Raw genomic sequence first — 22105 nt, 5'->3', positions numbered from 1 at the left:
AAAAGTCAACTCCTGTCGAGTTGGTCATCTTAGTCTGTGAAGATTTAATCTGCAGCAGGACACAATTTAGTCTCTTGTCTACATGATGGAACATGTGAAGCCACAACACTCCTTCAGGAGGGTGAGGCCTGTCTTGGTGAATGGGGAAGAGGTTTGCTGAGGCCTGGTTGGTGCCCTTCTGGCTGGCACACCTAGAAAGGAAAATAATCACAGTGTCAGGAAGAGATTCAAACATCTGAGCTGCACGCTTTGTCATTCTGACAAATAGCAAAAGGCTATTTTAATTAAAGAGTCATGACATGAAATCGCATATTTGAGCAAGGGACATAATTTGAAAAAAATATCTGGACCTTATCAGATCTTAAAATAAGATAAATGCAGTCTTAAACCATAATAAATAAAGTTTCCATATTAAAAATCTGATTTTGGCATTATCTCCACGAGGGAAGATTGTCACAGCAGTGAACGGAATCCACCAAAAACCATTTTATCCTCTTTATTTATGAAGACAGTTTTCCAGCTTCACGTTTAGAGGATGCTCCAAGGTGACCCATATGATTTATCAAACAATGAATCACTCAGTTGTTGCGATGGTGATGGAGGCCGCAGACGCCAGCTGATGTTATCTTGTGGCTTGTGGCTTAAAAACTTTGACAACCACAGGTTTAGCCTACAGAATGGCTGCAAGGTATGCGGGTTGTGTGGCAAAAAAAACCCAAACCAAATCATCAGCCCTCCACCTCCATGCCTGACCTGACAAGAAGTGCATTGTTATGGCCAAACCCATGTCCACTTTGGTCTGGTCAGTCCAACACTGGTTCAGAAGTCTTGCCACTTGTCAAAATGGCAGGACTATACATATTCATGGTTTTCTGATTTTGCTGTCATGAACTTCAAAGGGCATGTTTAGTCATCAGTATGTAGAAAGATTGTTGGAAATAATGTTGAATGAAAACACATTTATAAATACACTATTTGGGCTTTTGGAGTAGTTTGTTAGAATTTTACCACTCCATCTAAAACCGCAAGACAGGAAGTGATGTAGGAAAAGGGAGATGGTGTGAAAAGCATCCAATTGCAAGAAGTGCAGTTACATCATCTCACCTGTGGATGGCATGTATTCATTTTTACCATAGGCTGTATATAAAGCAGGCTGAAGCAAAGTCATATTGTTAACCGTCTAAAAACCGTGGTTGTTCTGCGTTTCTTTTACTTGAAGCGGTAGATTGGGTACCTGTCAATCAAAAGGACACGCCCCTATATATGCCCAATTTCGAGATTATATTACTTTTTAAACGAGCGAGTTAGAAAAAAAAGATTAACTTTCCCCACAGTTGTCAAGAAGATAAACCTGACCGATTAAACCGAAAATGGATTTTGGTACCAGGCTGTAAACATGTTTATTCCTGCTGTAAACGTGTTTATTCCTGCCGTAAACGTGTTTATTTCTGCCGTAAACGTGTTTATTCCTGCTGTAAACGTGTTTATTTCTGCCGTAAACGTGTTTATTCCTGCTGTAAACGTGTTTATTTCTGCTGTAAACGTGTTTATTCCTGCTGTAAACGTGTTTATTCCTGCTGTAAACGTGTTTATTTCTGCTGTAAACGTGTTTATTCCTGCTGTAAACGTGTTTATTTCTGCTGTAAACGTGTTTATTTCTGCTGTAAACGTGTTTATTCCTGCTGTAAACGTGTTTATTCCTGCTGTAAACGTGTTTATTTCTGCTGTAAACGTGTTTATTCCTGCTGTAAACGTGTTTATTTCTGCTGTAAACGTGTTTATTCCTGCTGTAAACGTGTTTATTTCTGCTGTAAACATGTTTATTCCTGCTGTAAACATGTTTATTTCTGCTGTAAACGTGTTTATTTCTGCTATAAACGTGTTTATTCCTGCTGTAAACGTGTTTATTCCTGCTGTAAACGTGTTTATTCCTGCTGTAAACGTGTTTTTTTCTGCTGTAAACGTGTTTATTCCTGCTGTAAACGTGTTTATTTCTGATGTAAACGTGTTTATTTCTGCTGTAAACATGTTTATTTCTGCTGTAAACGTGTTTATTTCTGCTGTAAACGTGTTTATTTCTGCTGTAAACATGTTTATTTCTGCTGTAAACGTGTTTATTTCTGCTGTAAACATGTTTATTTCTGCTGTGAAGTTGGTCTTTTTAACATGGGACGCTACGGAGATTTGCTCCGTTTTGGAGCCAGCCCCTAGTGGATGAAGGGGGAACTGCAGTTTTATGCACTTCTGCATAGGCTTCACTTTTAATCGCCGGAAGTTGCCGCTTGATTTTTACCCTTAAAAAGAATGAATACAGACGAGATGCTGTTACTGCATTTCTTCTGATTGGGTGCTTTCCAGTGCAGGGGTGCTTTTTTTCAGCACACCATCTCCCTTATTGTACATTCCTTCCTGTTTTAGATCCAATAGTAAAATTCTGACAAAAACTCCTGCAAAAGCCCAAATAGTGGATTTATAAAGGCATGTTTTTATTCAAAATTCATTCCTACAATATTTTTCTGACATGCAACAAGCTCTAACATGAAGCTTGTAGCATCTGAGATGTAGTTCTTGGGGGAGTCTGTGCTTCGGGAGATCCCGAGGTCACATCCACTCTTGGGAAAATTGGAAATTACCTTGAAAGTTGCAAACAATAATTCTCCCAGATGAGCTTCAGATTGTTTGGAAATGTCAGTGGGTTCACACAGACCTGAAAGCTCACACCTGCTAAAGAATGAAGTCTTCAGAGACACCTAATTGTCAGCACCTGGCTGCTATTTACCCTCTTTATTCCTTTTTTTTCTAACATTTCCTTCAAAACTCTAAACAAAGAAATAATGGGATATAAATCTTACTTTTGACGTTGTAAAATGCTCTGCCTGAGCACTCGAGATCGCCACAGACAGTAGACTCATTAAAAAAGCACCTGAAAACTATTTTACATCATGTATTTTATTTATTTATGATGTGTTTTTTAATGCTTCTTTTGAAGTGTAGCACTTTGTATTTTTTTTTTTAGACCATAAAGTGCATTATAAATAAAATGTATTATTAATATTACTTTTGCTCAACTGAGACAATAATGACCTAATTTTAATACCAGGCAAATTTCCTTTTTTTTCATATTTTTACAGATCAGTGAAACCTTAGAACTAAAAGTCAGTGTTCCCTTTTTTTAATTTCAGCTTTTTAGTGCCTGTCTTTTGTTTCTGACTGGCATACAGAGCATCCTCAGTGGTATTTTATGTTCATCCAGCCAGTGGATTTGTCACTGTCAGTCAAAACCTCAAGGGAAGAAAGCCTCATTTCGCTGCTTTTTTCACTCTTCTTGTTTCTTTTTTTTTTTTTTTTTTTTTCCAAAGTTTCATAATGTTTTTTTCTTTCATTGAACAATATTCTCAGCTTTTGTGCTTACATACCTGTCCTTTTCATATTTTTGGGGAATTTGGATTTCAGAAAATCTGCCATTTCTTTATCTTCTTCTTTCTCCCTTTAAAAAAGAAAAAAAAAAGGAAAAATACATGAAACATCATATATTTTGATGTTTTTCAAACGAAACTATGGAAGAAAAAAATCAAAGTTATATCCTGATATGGATATGCCTCCATCAAGAGTTATGGCCAAAGTCAACATCAACTCAGACTGACTTATATTGGCTGGGGAGCGCTCAGGGAAGAGACAGAAGGCAAAAACCTGCATTGTAAGGAGGTAACACGAAGAAAATGCACCAAAGTTCAGAGGTGGGGTTTTAAAGCAGTTCCTGTTGAACTCAAACAGGAACAACGAGAAACTATAAAAACAAATAAAACAGGATTTATCACCAGCGTTACAAAAGCATTGGAAACGCTTCAATCAGCTCTTCAGTACATTCTGAACAAGAAGAAGACTGTAATGGTCTGCAAAACGTAATGATAATATATGACCTGATTTCCAGAGGCGTACAACTGTGGCACATTTCTTTATTATCAAGTCTTAAATAACACATCCATAAACACATGTACACAAACATACACAAGCCAGCAACAGCCTGAAATAAATGCATGTTGCATGATTAGCACTTATTAACAACTGGTTTGGCAGGTTTTCAGTGCTTGATACTATTTTTGACTGTGTGGGAGATTTCTGAAGATTCTTCCCTGCAGTCCTCGAGATCTGCAATATTCTTTGGTGATTCTTTGAATCGCCCAGTTGTTGAATTGTGCTTTAAGACCTGGCCTTTAACTACTGATCATGTTTAGATTAGATGACAATTACAGACATGAACCTGCAGCTTTTGCAGACTGAAGTAACCATGTATGGATTGTGTTTAGGATCAAATTGTGGTTAATAATTCCCTCGTCATCTTGAGATTTTTGTATGAGTTCTTTGATGTTTGCTTTCAGATTTTGCCATAATTTCTTTTAAAGAAAATGCAGCTTCCTTATTGACTGTGGCCATCTACTTCAATCTATCCAAAGGGCTTATTTCTATCATGCATCAAGCTAGAAGAAATGCTCATGGTCAAGATGGACATGTATCTCTAAGAAGAGACCCAGGATATCCTGGAGGGATTATTTTTCTCTGCTCCCCTGGAAATGCATCAGGATCCTCCCTAGGCTGCTGCCCCTAGTAGAGGTGGCCAAAATCTTTGGAAATTTACATGTATCTGCATTTCAAAAAGAAAACTAAGGTGATTTGTTTCTTCTTCTTCCTTTTTGTGAAGAACAGTCATCAAGAAAAATTAAAATGACCCAATACAGGTCTTTATATTTATCAGCCTAGACGATGTGGCCTTGAGTGTTGCCACATCTCCCTCTTTCCATTCTTTCTTTCCAACAAAGTCTCGTTCTCATGAACAAACAATTGAATTTGAAGAACTGCAGTAAAGAATGATGGAATATAAAAACAGATTCCAAGATTCTTAAGATCTTCCACTTTTACATCACGTTATATGTCAGGTCACAGAAAATGAACTATTGAAATCATTCCTTTTTATATAAGTATCACAGTTCTGACAGGGCAGTTTGTCCTGCCAGGAATGTCATTCTGACCATGAAAATATGAAAATTCAATGTAGCTGTGCAATAAGAAAAGCAGCTTTTCTACTACGAAAGAGACGTACAAGTAAGTAGCAAATGACTTACTAATACATACTAATTGACTTGCAAATCTAAATGACAAATATAACCTTAAAGTTGTGAGCTCATGATGACCGTATAAGAGGTCAGTATAAGTCATATTAGGTATTAAGTGTTGGGTACTACGACGTACATGACGGAGCCTCCATGAGGTCACTCGGTTTCAAGCTCATTGGGCTATCTTGACAATTTCACCCGGAAAATACAAAAATGGGCCAACTTGCCTGTAGCTAAGAGCTAACCCGGAGCTAACAGGAGCTAATCAGCTAACGGAGGTAAGCGGGCTAAAGGTATCCACGCTGTTTACCAGCTAAAAACTACGGTTGTTACACATTCCTTCTTCTTGAAGCGGGATATCAGGTACCTGTCAATCAAATGGACACGCCCGTAATTATGGGGAGATGACTTTGTTTTTCAACAGAGGAGAAAACTTTACTTTCTCCCGCTTACAGCTGGTTCAGAATGTTGCAGCCAGACTTTAAACAGGATCACTACCCCCATACATGCCTCCTTCCACTGGCTGCCCATTGAATTCAGAACTGATTTTTATTTGCTTTTATTTGCTTATAAAGCACTGAATGGTCTGGCATCCACTTAGATCACAGATCCTCCTCCAGATCCCTGAGGCGGGCTGGCGGGGGCTGCTAACCGGACCACACTCACATTTCAAACTCAGTGACGATCACACTTTTACAGTTGCAGCCCGCAGACCTGCTTTTAAAGTAGGTATACTGTGCACATTTCAGTCTAATTTATTTTATATGCAAGTCCAGGAGGGCAAAAAAAATAATCAAGCATTTTTCACAAACCGCACTATTCATTTTGTATTGATCCTCTTAGATCAGCCTCTGCCAGAAACAAGCGATCAGAGGAAGCTCCGCCACATGCCTGTGTCTTATTGGTCAACTGCTAGGAGGAGTTGTCGGGAGCGCGCACATCAGCTGTTTTCCTCGTAGAGACATGGACAGAACTGGTAAACAAACCAGAGTAGCTACTCAATAATGTCAACAACAATCAAACAGTCATACATGTTCCGGCCCTAATCAGACCCTGAAAATGAGAGTGAACAACTCAGCACCAAGAAATAGATAAGGTAATGACGCTCTTTGCTAACACTTTCATGCATTTCTAGCTACAGTTGCTAAACTAATCTCTTGTGTTCAAGTGGTAAAAAGCTTGCTTGCTGGCTGTGTTTGATTGTCCACACTATTCCCTGGCCCCTCATTTAATATGTAGAGCTACACTATATAGCAGACTGTTTAGTGAACTCATTCTGGCGGCAATTCGAACACGAAGCTATTTTATTCTTGCCATAGATCACGTGACTACCGGCTGTCACCATGACAACCACCACAAATCCAAATCCAATCTAAACTCCTGTGAAAATATAATATTTTCCTATGTTGTATTTCATTCTTTGTTGCATATTTATTCAACAAAAAAAGAATGATCTATATATTTTCTTTTTACCTGCTTTGACATTTATTCTTTGCATTTTTGTGTTGCAATGACAATGCAACTACTGTGTCACAGGCATATTGTAATATAATTTAGAAAATTAAAATGATAAAAAGCAACTAGCAAACTGACATATATGTATTGTTGTTTTTACTGCAGCACCCCTGACCCCTGATGCGATGAACTCACGACCTGTCCAGAGTGTACCCTGCCACTCGCCTGAAGGCTGCTGGGATAGGCTCCAGCTCCCCTGCAACCCTTAATCAGATTAAGTGGTTTCAGATAATAATCATGAAAGGTAAGATTTTTACACTACAGCTGAAAAGAAACAATAAAAACTGCTTAAAGCTTAAAGAGTACCTAAATACTCATGCTGCTTCCTGACTAATCTAGCGCTACACAATTCAGCTAAATACAGGAATAACAAGGCTACTAGTTGGTTTCACAGTAAGCATGAACATGTGGAAAAATATATCGTGTAAACACTGTTATTTTCTGCACGAAGCCCAGGGGGACCCAGCTTCGGTCCTCAAAGGCCACAATCTTCCAGGTTTTCCACTTATACCTGCTCCAACACACCTGACTCAAACTAATAAGTCATTGTGCAGAACTTCATTGGCTGTTGGATCCATTTAATGGAAGCCAGGTGTGTTGGAGCAGGGGTCAGCAGCCCTCAAGGACCCACTTTGGGCACCCTTGATCAGGTCAGACAAGTCACTATGGTGAGACACAAGGACCTAGTATGCAGTAAGCTAGAACTGCGACCTCCCCACATTACACACGTTACATTCTGCAACCTGAAACAACCATCTTATATTTCTATGGACTTTTATTAACTTGTTGCAAATATTTGCACTTGGTCATCCAGATTATTAATATTAAGATGTTTTATTTTTCCTCACAGCAGTGTGCGTTATGGTATAAGAGAGAGGAACCCCAGAATTTCCTTTTGTACTATTATGCGCCACCTATTCCATGTATAAACGTCCAGCTCTGCCACGGCTGTAGTCTATTCTGTACAACTCCTGGCCAATGTGTGTGTTTCCCACCACCAATACACAAACATCGTTACATTTTCTTATTGCTTGTACTAATGATCTGTTTGGCTAGATGTTTCTAATCTAATGAGCTCTCTAACTGCCCCTTTTAGGTTTCTGTAGTAGCATGTACATGCACAGGATGACCTTCATTGGATTAAAATAGCCTTTCTTAGAAAAGCACCAACTGCTAACCATCAATACATCTTTAATTGAAAGTGTGCTTTCTTTCTGCTCCAGGGTTCAATCCCACAGCATGGCGCCTCACAGGAAGTATTCTGGTGTTTCCTGGAAAACCTTCAGACAGATATAGAGTTCTCAGAGAGGCAGATTTGTTGGCGTTTGTGTCAGCCAGGGTTGTATCCAACTGTAGCCTTTCTGTCATTGTTTAGATGTCAATAAATGAAGTTTCAGATCTCAAAGACCTATCTGCCTGAGCAGATTAAAGTAAAACATTTTCCTCTTGGGCATGAGCCTGCATGGATGTCTTCTGAGCTCTGCAACCCAATTAGACAGCCGCTGAATTTTCTGATTTTCATATGTTGAGATCACAGAAGGACCTCTTATGTCATCTGTATGCAAACCACAGAGTGAGAAGCACACCTGAGTCGTTCAAACTCAACATCGTCCACTAGAAAATCTCTGGTCTCTACCAGCTTGTGGATCTGGAGCAGAAGTTCCTCTTCCTTCAGCCGGTCCTCATTGGACTTGTCATTATCTGGAGTGCAAAGGGGAACATGTTAGTATCCAAATACTCCCCTGTTATTATTTTTTGCATATCTTTAATCAGGTAAACATGGACATATCCAGTCATCAAAGTTAATATGTCTGTTAATTTCTATAAGCAGAGTAGTAATAGTATGCATGACCATTTATGATAATGATCTGGTACAAAGACTGGAGTGGAAATGGGTGAAAAAGCTGCCAAAACCATTGAAACCATCAACACTGCTTGAAAGCAAAACATAAAAAACCAAGAGTTTTGTGCAGTAAAGTACCAGTAATCAGTAACTAAAGCAGTCTTACCTGGTATGGATACTAACTTGTGAAGCTCCTTCTTCAGACGAGTGATCTCTTTGCACAGCTGAATGTCATCCATCCTGCTCCAGCATGATGACACAGATGTAACACACATGAACACATATAAACATACCCCTGGATGACTATTATATCGCTTGTTGCTTTGGAAGACATTTTAATTGCAACGCAAGTCATATATTAAAACTAGGAATGATCTCTTCCAGAGTTGCCAATTAGCTTGTTGGGGGAATTTAATGAACAGGAAATCTACTTAAAGCGGTCATTCCAGATTATTATGCTAGTCACAAATTTTATGTAAAATTGGAAAGAAGATGAGTAGATTAAGTCTGAAGGAGTTTCCATCTCTTTCAGATGATGAACAGTATTAAAATCATATTTAGCTGTTTTCACTGCAAACACCCATTTGAACCTGAAGGGCCAGTACACAAAGATGCACCTTTGACCAAACAAGAGAAGGGAAAACATTATGTAACCCTTTAAGCACAGAAAATCTTCAATTTTTGTGTCAAGATTTCAAAAACATGTGCTTGTAAGTGGTTAGAGATAAAGGCAGAGAAAACTGTTGCGTGTTATGAAGCATTCTCTCAGTTCTCTTTCAATAAGCAAAAAAATGTGTGTTTTCTCTGAAATCTGTTCTGTATCAGCAGGTGCGTTTCCATCACATCTAGACTTGTGAAAAAACCTAAATATCCCACAAAAAACTGGTAATGAAAGCGCCTACATTTTGAAAAACCTTTCAAATTTGGCTTAAAGGGTTTTACGCTTCTAATATAGTGGAACGGAAACACTTCTTTTGCGTACCTCGCAAAAGAACGAGTACCTCGCTCTATTTCTCTAATATATTATTGTATAAATATATGCCAATATTGCTGCCTCAAACTTATTTCTCCTTTTTTCCGCAGGTCTTCCTGAATAAGTGCAGTTGTACATGTTGATCTGTCTTTCCTGTCGTCTCCACCCCAACCAGTCGAGGCAGATGGCTGCCCTCCCTGAGCCGGGTTCTGCCGGAGGTTTTCTTCCTGTTAAAGGGGAGTTTTTTCCTTCCCACTGTCGCCTCATGCAGCTCAGGATGGGGGATTGGATCAAAGTCATGACTCGATGCAATCAGTTGGTTTCTATTATAGGATATGTATGAATTGGCTTGAAATGATGTGCATGTAAAGTGTCCTGAGACAACATTGTTGTGAAGTGGCGCTGTACTAATAAATCTGAATTGAACTGAATTGAATTGCATTTACACTTTTCTGGATCTGACATGGGGCAGTGTTTCTGAACCCTGGTCCTCGGGGCCCACTGCCCTGCATGTTTTAGTTCCTACCAACCTCAGCACACCTGATGCAGATTAACTTAACTGCTTACAAACCTGATAGCGAGCCACTGATTTGACTCAGGTGTGTTAAAGGAGGGTTACCTATAACACGTGCAGGGCTGTGGGCCCCGAGGACCTGGATTAAGAAACACTGACATGGGGGTCACTTGACCAGCTCATTTCAAGTAAAGACGGCTTCTGGATGACTTATTTGGTCTTCTGATGAGGACAGTGGCAACAGCCGTAGTGGCAACCAAAGTAGCTGCTCCAAAAAGCAAAATGTTTTCCAGCTCCATCCTCCTTGAACTGGAGCCTCGCAGGATGAGATTTTAGAAGAATTACAGCTTATGAACTAAACATTATTTGGTAGAAACACCTGCAAATTGCAAATGTACTTTGTCAAAATCTTAGAAATCTTTGCTTTTATTTTGAAAAACCTGTAATGGAGAAGCAGCTACAGACAGTTCATCCTCATCAGCTCAGTAGGGTATCTTTCTGTTAGCTTTCAGTAAACTTCATATTATTTTTTTCTATCATCTGTTTCTTTGAGGGGTCGCCGCAGTGAAGCATCCGCCTTCATTCCCGTCTCCAGCCCCATCTCCATCACCATGACGAAACTGACTTGATACTGGTTTGGCATAGGATCCTCACACAACCCTCCACATCTGCTCAGACTCATTCTTTACCAGTCATCTTTCAACCAGTTCAGAACCTGTTAAGAATCCTTTAAAGGGAGAACGATGAGTGCGGAAGAGTTTCTGGAGGCTGCAGTGAAATCTTGACTCGCTTCTGAGTCAAACAGGAAGAGTTGTGTGTTGATCTTGTTTTCTTTTTTATTTCTTTCTTTTTTTTAAATAAGTAAAGCTCTGAGAGATGCCTGCACCAGATGACTTTCAGTCCACCTCTGTATCATCAACGCTCTTCTGATGACCTTTCATGGGATCAGTACCAGTGGATCACTGCTGACAGCAGAGTGGGGTAAAAGACCCTCTGCAAACTAGAGGACATTGCACTCGTTCTATGAGACGTGCTCTCTCACATACAATCACATTTATCCCTGTTGGGAGACTTATAGCTTCACCAGTCTGCTAATCTACCTGATGTGGGGGTGCTTTCCAAATGACTGAGAGGCCCTGAAGCAAAAGACACACCAGAAGAAATAAACCTCCCTGGGGTTTGTTTGTTTGTTTGTTTGTTTGTGAACAGCTGGGAACAGAAGTGCATCAAATCGTGACTCTAACCTTCATCTCATCTCTTCCCCTCCTTCCACGTCTATCATTCGCCTGCTTTATATGCGAGTCTGGCGTGCTACTCCACACACGCCACTCCTCACATCCCCCCGTCATCTGAGGAGAGCTACTGTCTATCTGTCAGAGGAGTGTATGAATAAATATCCATGGATTAACCAGCAAAGCCAAGGTGGAGCAATAGAATTTTTAATGGGGGGGTCAGCTGGTGTGTGATGGAAAGAAAGGAGGGAAGAAAATGAAGGACAACGGAACCAGATGGGTTTTGATGGTGGCTCAACCTACAGACACCTTCGACTGCAACAGCTTCAGAAATAACGGCTAATGAGCCCGTTTTATCAAATTAACACCAGTTTTCATAGATAAAACACTGAAAATGCATCTCATGAAATTATTGACAGTCTTCAGTCATATAACAAACTACAAATAATCAGTGATTTTGTATTTTATACTAACGTCACTCCTGCATGCTCACAGTTACTCAAGATGGCCAGAAAACCTTGAATTTCCACAGAAATCACCGCAGAGTTGTCTCAAAAAGGAAAATCAGAACAATTCTAGAGAAATGTTGTGTGTTTCACTGTTCCAGACAAAGAGGAGAGAAATCACTTAAAATTTTGATTTGTTTCCCATAAAAAAAAAAACAGCAGTGATCAGCCTGGATTTGTGCAAACCGCCATCGCTGACGCAGCATCGCCATTTAATGACAGGCATCATCTACTGCCTGTCTGAGGCTAACATTGACCCGAGCAGTGAGTCTATCGCTGGGAAGCTATTGCTTGGCAAGGTTAGACTGGAGCCCACCATGTTTGCTGCATTTTAAAACTCAATTCTTTGATCAGCGCTTTAAAACGTATTGGATGTAAATGGCCGCTGCGAGTAGCTAATTAACATGATCCTGTTCAAACGGCCCTTAAATTAATACTATTATAGCTAAAGCTTTCAGAAAGCTATGCTTTCTACCGATAAGGTGGGCTGGTTTAGTCGAAAACATCGAAGTTAAAGATGTTTTAGTCGCCTTCTTGCACAGTTAGAATAACCTATGCTCTTCTGCGCACCATTTCTTTCCATTGAACGCAAAATAATCTGCATTCAATGGCAAAAGGGCAATGCAAATAAACTCTTCTGGTCGCCTTTGGTAGTTGCCAGCATGCACAGGTGACGTATATATAAATTACAATTCTTTTACTTTAGAAGGAAATCAGTTGATGACGTCCTTACAGTACTTTTTTTCCACATAAAAGTTTTATTTCCTTCTTTCCTTTCCTTTGTCAGTAGCTGGAAAGTCAGATTTCCCATTTGGCTTTAAATTCACCATGACTGTCAGATAAGTATAAGCTACAATGTTAGGCTTTAAACCAGAAGATGGAAAACATACTTCCTGTTTAACGTTGCGTTCTCATATGCAGCCGGCTCCATTAGGCGTAATTGTTTACATTCCAGCTTGTGGAGAACAATTGCTACTGTTGGATTCCAGTAAAAGACTTAGATGTGACAGAGATGCTGAATTTGAGTAAATGTGCAAAAAAAAAAAAAAAAAAAAAAAAAAAACCAGTAGTAGTATGGGAGATAAATTAAGCACATGGTGTCCAGTCCAACTGGACCTCACACTTCCCTCATTGTTGCCTCCATATGACAGCTTGCAAGCATGCGGCATTGACATTTGAAGATGTGCACAAATGAGGTTCAAACATGTGACTCCTCTATGACCCCTCTCCCAAAGTATATCAGGCATTTCATCAAGAGCTCAAGTTTTTTTTTTTTAATGCCAACTTCAGAGAAAAAAACTTTTTTTTTTTCCTCAAAGCAAATAAATTAGTTGGAAAGGTTATCATTATACGCCAGTCAAGGCTGGGTAACCAGAAGCCTGAAACAGTCTGAGCGACTGATCTGGATATGCTGTGTGCTATTACTCCTTTAACCATTTTCACATCTTTGTCCTCTGCTAAGGAAATAATGTCCCACCAGCGCTGGTTATGATATCATTACCAGTCAAATTTAGTACAAGAATAAAATTTGACAAAGTTAAAGGAATTTTCAGGGGCTTGGTGTCACTTAAAATGACTTTGGCAGTATAAAACATTTCAATGAAGCACCGCAGCTGGTAGGGCTTGACAACAGCAGAGTTACATTCAACTTTCATCAAGTCACTAAATTATCTTCACATTTGGAATTCAGCTGATTTAAACCAGCCAGTAAAATGGCCACCAGTCAACTCTGAACTCTAATGATTCCAGACTGAAAGCAAACTTACAAAATTATAGTAAGACAACATGATACAGTAAGTTGGTTTATGTCACTCACATGTATCTGAGCTCTGACTCCCTTCTGACCAAGACGTCCCTGATCCTCTCAATCTTAAAGAGCTCTCCTTCAATGTCATCCACGGTCATGGTGGAGTCTGCCATGGACACCACATCGTCCTCTGATGGAGAGAAACAGAGAAAAAACAGCTTTCAGTCACACAGTGCTGGAAAAGTTCATTATGTCTGTTTAGATTACTGCCTTTATTCAAGGTTTAACCATACCATCTGTGTCTGGCTGATAAATATGGAATGACAAGAGTGCCACAAAAAATATAAAAGATAGACAAATAAATAAGATTACAAAAACTTTTCACCCTTTTTTATTTTCATATTTCATTCTTTATGTTTTATTTTGTTTATTTTTACCAATTCTGTTCTCTATTCTTTCCCACATTTGTTTTCTCTATTATACTTATATTTATTATTGTTGTATTTTATTTAATTAGATGCATTTTGCTGTAAGATGACCGTGAGTGTTGTAACAGGGGCCAGAAATTAATTTTAAAAAATTCATTTAATTTTATTTGTTCTAACACTGAAAAGAATAGATAAAAGAATAAGAATAAATAGGAAATAAAATAGAGAAAAGAATAAGGAAAAAAGGGAAAATACAGAGAAGAGCAGGGAGGAAAAAATCATTTTAAAAAAATTATCTAAATATTTTTATTAATAAAGTTTCTTTTTCATCTTATGTATTTGTCTATAACCTTAATATTTTTCCTTAATCTTTTTTTTTTTTTTTTTTTTTAAACAATGAATTCTTTTTGGCACTCCTATCATTCCATCTAAAGTTATCATTGATAGGTGAGCAAACACACAAACACATCAGATATATATTATTTTAAAATAACACTGAGCCCCTGCAGAACAAAAACCTGACAGGAATCTGAATTTTAAAGCGCTTCAGGAGGCGTAGCCTGAAATGGTTGCTTGATGTGAAGCATCATGTCTCAGCTAAATCACCAGGCGTCAGCAGCAGTCACCTCCCACATCGCTGCCCCCCCACACATAAACACACTTTCTGTATGACCTCACGTAAACAGTTGCATTGCAAAGCCGGGGCAGCGAGGTTACATAGCTGTCAGCGTTCTGCTCTGCGGTCTCCACACATCCTGATTCAAAGGCTTTGTTATGTGTTATTATTTAGAACATGTAGTGTAGATGCACATTGCTTTATTCTGCACAACACTTGGTGTTGCACATCAGTTTGTGCTATAAAAATAATTTATACTGCATTTAATAGTTGTCTCAGATCCAACCAAAATGTTTAGATTGATTTATTTTAAGTGTCTCAAAATATAATGTTGCAGTAAATACACAGCAACACTGATGCGAAAATTAAAATGGTCTTGGCAACTCTTCAGGTCACTTCCCTTAAACAGCAGCTTCTCCAATCAAATACATGTTTAACCATAAAAGTTGGAAAAAAAACACTAACATAGAGGATGTATGCCATATTTGTGTGATAAATGATGAAGCACTACACAAACACGTGGGATTATAACATGTAGCAACAATGCATGGACCTGGTTTAACACTGATGGAGCTGAAAACATTTTCATGCCTGTAGACAGAGAAGCAATGATACGGCGCAGGCAGAACGTTGGCAAGTTTTAACAGCCGTTTCCAGAAATATTGAGGACTAAAAACAGAAGTCATTTATATGCAAATCATCTCAGTTGCATTTAATTTAATACGCAGCATACTGTCTGTTTAAAAAAAATTTTTTTTTCCTTTTTACAATAAAAATGTTTTTTCTATTTACTCAACAAGTTCATTAAATGATTTTTTTAAATTTTATTTTTCACCTTACTTTTATTTATCTAAATATTTAACTAAATTAAATGGATTTATTTTTATCTTCACCTCTATTACATAGAATCATCATTTATGGAGCATTTTGTGCAGGTTTTGACTTTTCCTTCTGGTTTCTCAGCTTCTAACATCATACTCTGTTAATGTAGTCTTTTTTTTTCTTTTTCTTTTTTTTTTCTTTTGCGTCAGTTCAGTGTAAACTTAGGTCTTGCTCCGTTCATGTCTCTGTAATCTAGTTACACCAATTTCCTGTTGAGTCTATGATTACCTTGTTGTTTTTAATCCATTCAGTTTCCTCCATTTACTGTCACGTTAATGTATGTGCCACTCTGTCTGCTACCTGCTCTTTTTCAGCCTTTTCTTTCTGTTTGTCCAGTCACACACATGCTTGGGGTTCTATGGCAAACCCAAGCAGCAACCTATGGCAGTTAAAAGTGAAGCCTATGCGGAAATGCATAAAACTGCAGTTCCCCCTTCATCCACTGGGGGCTGCAAAACAGAGCAAATCCCCATAGACTCCCATGTTAAAAAGACCAACTCCGCAGCAGAAATAAACATGTTTACAGCCTGGTTCAAAAATCCATTTACAGTTTAATAGGTCAGGTTTACCTTCATGACAACTGTGGGGGGAGTGATTTTTTTTTTTTTTTTTTTTTTTTTATAAAATGTTTCCAGATACTTTATTCTCCAGGCAAAAGATAAGATTGGCCAGCAGGCCTTTGAAAAGATTTTCAAGAGTTCAAAATCCATCATCTGTGGATCGAAGGGTGCATTGGTCCACATGGAGTTAGCAGCTTATAGGGGAAGGTCTTGCTTATTTCAGCAAGGCAATTCCAAACCATATTCTGCTTGTGTTACTGCAGGAACCCCTGCAGTGATCAGTCTGAATACTAAACCAACCTGCCTGAAGTCTAGAATTGTTACTTGCTTGGTACTTTGTATGGACAAAAAATAAAAGCAAAGCTAACAACACAATACCTCAGTCACACATAACTGGCAGCAGAGGACATAAACAGGGACACACAACACGTCTCTCCGAGGAGCTTTCTATTCTTTCTGTACACACCCCTCCACTTAGCAAAGCCCTTGGAAAGTAATCTCTATTCTAGACTCATTTAGCCTCGGGCAAGGTAGAACTGAAGTGCAAAGTATAGCAAGAAAATATCTTCAGATGTATCACAGACAAGACAGAACAGGCGAATGCAGTGATTTAGACAATCCAAGGCTCATAAAAACACTGATGCATCAATCACACTTCATGGTGCTGCTGTTTAAACTGGCTGAAATTTCTGTCAGAACTTAGACTTTGGGGCTTTACAGTTGCAGCATGATACACGAGTAAGGAGAGGCACTGTCACACACTGCTGAGATGTGTCTGACATCAGTGTGTCATCGGGAAGATGGTGACATATTTCATATATAGGCTACTGTCATATTTGATTTTAATTCTGGGTGCTACAATTAGTATATTAAAGATTATCAGGAGTTTCATTAATCTTTTTTCAGCCCTGATTTTTTTAAACTCCCTGACTCCTTTCAGTGTCTATTAATTCAGGTAACCAAACCTGAATTAGCATTTATCTACACTACCTTTTATTTATACGGAACCATAAATAAATCCAACACATACTGATTATATTTTATTAATTTATTTATTCTTTAAATGTTTCCCCCGCAATCTTCAAGAAAAATCTGTTGGCAATAGTTCGGAACAACAAGTTCCTCTAACTGGGGTGGAACAGAGCTGCTGTCACGTGTTTGTTGTTTTACTATTAGATTATATTTTGGCTTTAAACAATTTACATATGAAGTAAGTCTTGTTCAGGTCTCGTCTGTTCTCATATCCATGAAAACCCATGTTTCCAAATGCTGCCGTCAGACCATAGACTGTAAATAAAAAGATGGGCGGAGTCTCCGTGACGTCACCCGTAGGTTTCTGAAGAGCTGAATTGAAGCTCTATGGGCGGTTCCTACCATCACCAAGTTGGCAGGGTCATGCATGTCGTCTCGCCCAGAAAACACAAGTATGGGCAAAGAGGTGGAGTTGAGAGGGGGGCTGTGAGGGTCATGGTGGATGATTGACATCGAGTGAACTCTGAGCTTTCTGGAGCTAAAAGCTAACCGAACTAACCCGGAGATAACAGGAGCTAACCAGCTAATGAAGGTAAGCAGGATAAGGCTAAGTCACGTTGTTAACAAGCTAAAAACCGCGGTTGTTCTATATTCTTCCTTACCTTAGTGGGAGATCGGGTACCTGTCAACAAAAGGACACATCCCTAAATATGCCGAATTTTGAGATTAAATTACTTTTAAACGGGCGAGTTACAAAACAATCACTTCCCCCACAGTTGTCATGAAAGTAAACCTGAGCAATTAAACCTAAAATGGATTTCTGTACCAGGCTGTAAACATGTTTATTTCTGCTGTGAAGTTGGTCTTTTTAACATGGGAGTCTTTGGGGATTTGCTTTGTTTTGCAGCCTGCCCCTAGTGGATGAAGGGGGGACTACAATTTTTTTGCACTTCCGTATAGGCTTCACTTTTGACCCCCGAAGGCTCCGTCCATCTTTCATATACGGTCCATTCGTCAGGCCCGATGTGAAAATCTCATGCTGAGTACCCATACCTGTAAGGCTAATTGCTAGCTACCTGCATTCGCTGTTGTGTTCTGCTTGCCACCCGGACACTTAAGGGGGACAAACTGGTACGTGTCCCGGTGGGAGTGCAACTTTTAGTTTCGTATCACACTACCGTTGCATTTTTATAATTTAACTATTATAAAAAATAATAATATTTGATCATTACCAATCATAATTGAATAGGCATGTGTTACATCAGAGTAAATCGTAATCAGCCCAGTCCTAATATATCTGCTCTAATAGGCTTTCAACTTTCAACTGAGGTGTTGGCTTTAATTTGTACCTCTTTATGTTTTTAGTGTTATATGGTGGAATTATTATGAGTCTTAGTTATATCATATAACATAAAACTTATTGTTGTTGACTTTGGTCAGCAGTGGTCTAAAAATAAGAATGGGTTGAAATTGGCCCATATTTTTTTCTCTTACTGATACTAATTTATTTATTTATTTAAACTTGGTGGTTCTCAAAAAGGAATTAATACTTTATTGCCACCAAGTGGTCTGGAGGGTGGACCACAATCAACCAAAGTTGTCAAAACGTTAGTTCATCTACATGTTTCCATGTTCCATGTGAGCTTTGGTTGTGTTTTACTGAATTTTACATTTTAGTGTATGCAAATGTGTGTGTGTGTTTTGGATGTATGTCTAATGGAACATATGTATACATCCTTTTATGTACTGTGAATACTTTTTTTTTGTCTAGTGCAAAAGCTCAAATAGGGACAGGCATTGAAAATTAGCCTTGGCTGAAATGCTGTAGTATGTGACATAATCCATGAAGCATACTTGTCCCTTTTAAATGAATACATAAATGAATACACAAATAAATAAATAAACAAAGAGAGTGGCTATAATTCAGTTGCACTGGGTTCTGGACCTAGGATGTGAGAGACCACCGGGTCCGTCTTGCCCCTCCCCAGCTTCTTTTTGAAGCTTGAGTTCACTTCATTGACAAGCAGAGATGTGGGCTGAGCCGGGTATTAACTGAAATCACATCCAAGTCATTTTAAAGGTCACAAGGTTTTCTGATAGCTAAAAATTTAAACATTTCCAAGGAGGTTAAAGCAGTTTGGGAAATTAAAATGGAATTTATGAATGAATACATAAAGGCATCTTCATCTTCAGCCGCCTATCCGGGACCGGGTCGCGGGGGCAGCAGCCTAAGCAGGGAAGCCCAGACTTCCCTCTCCCCAGCCACATTTGCCAACTCTGCGGGGGGATCCCGGGGCGTTCCCAGGCCAGCCGAGAGATGTAATCCCTCCAGCGTGTCCTGGGTCTTCCCCGGGGTCTCCTCCCAGAGGGACGTGCCTGGAACACCTCCCCAGGGAGGTCCAGGAGGCATCCTGACCAGATGCCCGTGCCACCTCAACTGGTTCCTCTCGATGCGGAGGAGCAGCGGCTCTACTCTGATCTCCTCCCAGATGACCGAGCTCCTCACCCTATCTCTAAGGGAGAGCCCGGCCACCCTGCGGAGGAAACTCATTTCAGCCGCCTGTATACGAGATCTTCTTTCGGTCACGACCCACAGCTCATGACCATAGGTGAGGGTAGGAACGTAGATCGACTGGTAAATCGAGAGCTTCGCCTTCTGGCTCAGCTCCTTCTTCACCACGACAGACCGGTGCAGAGTCCGCATTACTGCAGAAGCCGCACCGATCCGTCTGTCCATCTCGCGCTCCATCCTTCCCTCACTCGTGAACAAGACCCCGAGAGATTTAAACTCCTCCACTTGAGGCAGGACCTCACTCCCGACCCGGAGAGGGCAATCCACCCTATTCCGGCTGAGGACCATGGTCTCAGATTTGGAGGTGCTGATTCTCATCCAAGCCGCTTCACACTCGGCTGTGAATCGCTCAAGTAAGAGCTGGAGATCACGACCAGATGAAGCCAACAGGACCACATCATCTGCAAAAAGCAGGGACCCAATCCTGAGGCCACCAAGTCGGATCCCCTCAACACCTCGGCTGCGCCTAGAAATTTTGTCCATATAAGTTATGAACAGAATCGGTGATAAAGGGAAGCCTTGGCGGAGTCCAACCCTCACCGGAAATGAATCCGACTTACTACCGGCAATGTGGACCAACCTCTGACACCTGTCGTACAGGGACCGGACAGCTCGTACAAGGGGGTCCGGTACCCATACTCCGAGAGTACCCCCCATATGAGCCCCTGGGGGACATGGTCGAATGCCTTCTCCAGGTCCACAAAGCACATGTAGACTGGTTGGGCGAACTCCCATACTCCCTCCAGGACCCCAAAGAGGGTATAGAGCTGGTCCACTGTTCCATGGCCAGGACAAAAACCACACTGCTGCTCCTCAATCAGAAATTTGACTAACTGACCCTCCTCTCCAGCACCCCTGAATAGACGTTACCAGGGAGGCTGAGGAGTGTGATTCCCCTGTAATTGGAACACACCCTCCGGTCCCCCTTCTTAAAATGAATGAATGAAGACATTTTATGCATTACAACTTTTCAGTTAATGTTGCAATACAAAGTCAGAAACTGATGTTACGGTGACTTCTTTAGAGCAGCCAGTGTACTTTTACATTACACTCTGACTATATATGTTGTTACTATGCAACAAACTTCCCACATGTTCACACAAGGATAACAAAAAGAGCAAAAGAAAGACATAAATTCACGCGCTGTGTTAACTGCATGTTATGCATATTACCAACATAAAGGCGCCTTTATATTGTCACAGAATATAATGGATCTGTGTTTTTACATATCCACGCTGAGAAATTGTTTCAGCATTGGTTACAGCATGCTCCACTGCAGAGTCTCTGGAGAACAGGTTATACTGCCACTGAGCAGTTATGACTCATCACTGGACCTATCTGAAATATTCCCTCCTTTACACTGGCTTTGTTTTTCCTCTTGCATACTGTTTGTGTTTCCTAATTTCCCCATCATACCTCTCTCTATCCAAACCCTGCTAAAATGTTAAAAAGATTACAAGCCCTGTGGAAACTCCAACCTTGTGTTTCACGCTGACACACTTTGCTTTAATGTTGACTATGGCAGAGAAGCATACTGACACATCAGCCGGATCAGAGGAGGAGAAAAAGTCAGCAAGCGGTGGTATAAATGTGAGGGAAGGATAAAGGCAAACATAAGTCCTGATATTCAGCATTAATATTTGTTCCTTTCCTTGATGAATAAAATCATAGTTGCTGAAAGTTTTTAACTGTTGCTCTGACAAATAACACCTCAGGAGAATATTACATGCACTTTCAGAGACCACAGTGGGCAAATTTCTCCTCAAAATTAGCAAAATATAAACTCTAAATCTGAAAAACATTAGAGATAAATCATTTAATGTGGTAACAGTCCAATAGATGTGCCATTATTCATCATTTTGCACTGCTGGAACACAAATGAATAAACCTCAATGACTTTTAGTCAAGCAAAGACTTGCGTCTACGCACAGCTGATACAAGGACACCTGAGAGACACCTGTGGATTCTTGACATTCACAGAGCTGCTGTCGGTGCTGCTAATTTAAAAATATGTTCACAGCTGGAGCTACTCTGAGAATGGCCCAAATCAAAAAGGAAGAAGTATAAATATATCTAAAGACATCATAGATAAAAATGTCTTTCATGCTTGTTTACAGAACCTGACACTGTGTGCGGCTGCATGCAGGTTTGCTTACTGGAAATTCATTTTCTACACCACATTCTACATAACCCCCCCCCCAGACCCTGGACTACTGTAGAATAAAAGAAAAAGAAAGCACTGCAACTACCTGTAGAAATATGACGATGACAAGAACTTTGCTGAGATGTAAAATATCAATCATAAAAGCACAAATGTGACTAAACTGTGGTGGTTCGACATAAATGACAACGTTTGCAGAATAACCTGGTTTCTTGGCGTCTCTGCTCCATTCAGTGTGCTCCAGCGAACCGTACTGATTAGAAGATCCTTGCTTCTTCTCCTCCATTGGTGCTGCAGCTGCTCTGCAGATGTGGAGGCTGGAAAAACAGCAAAGACAACTACAGGGGAGGGTCTTACAGTCTGACTCATCAGCAGTCCGTCAGTCAGTCAGTCAGACGGTCACCAGCCTGCTGAGGAAAAGACAGCAACATGCTCCAGCAGTAACCCACCACCCCTGGCAGGTGATGGAGTGT

General features: G+C 40.0%; 1 protein-coding gene across 1 annotated transcript; it reads right to left on the bottom strand.

The window, feature by feature from the left end:
- Positions 1 to 78: 78 nt before the first annotated feature.
- Positions 79 to 21930, bottom strand: pik3r6a (phosphoinositide-3-kinase, regulatory subunit 6a; the record flags this gene model as incomplete). Its single annotated transcript, XM_079265014.1, has 6 exons — positions 21837 to 21930; positions 13511 to 13631; positions 8636 to 8709; positions 8213 to 8327; positions 3417 to 3487; positions 79 to 191 (listed from the first exon to the last, which is right to left on the bottom strand). Exons 1-6 carry the CDS (start codon positions 21916 to 21918, stop codon positions 79 to 81), a joined length of 576 nt encoding a protein of 191 aa, XP_079121140.1. The 5' UTR covers positions 21919 to 21930.
- Between the last annotated feature and the right edge of the window lie 175 nt (positions 21931 to 22105).

This window comes from Telmatherina bonti (genome assembly GCF_933228915.1).
Source record: "Telmatherina bonti genome assembly, chromosome: 3".
Classification (NCBI taxonomy): Eukaryota; Metazoa; Chordata; class Actinopteri; order Atheriniformes; family Telmatherinidae; genus Telmatherina; species Telmatherina bonti.
The sequence above is the reverse complement of the archived record's forward strand: the minus strand, read 5'-3'. Positions and strand labels throughout refer to the sequence as shown.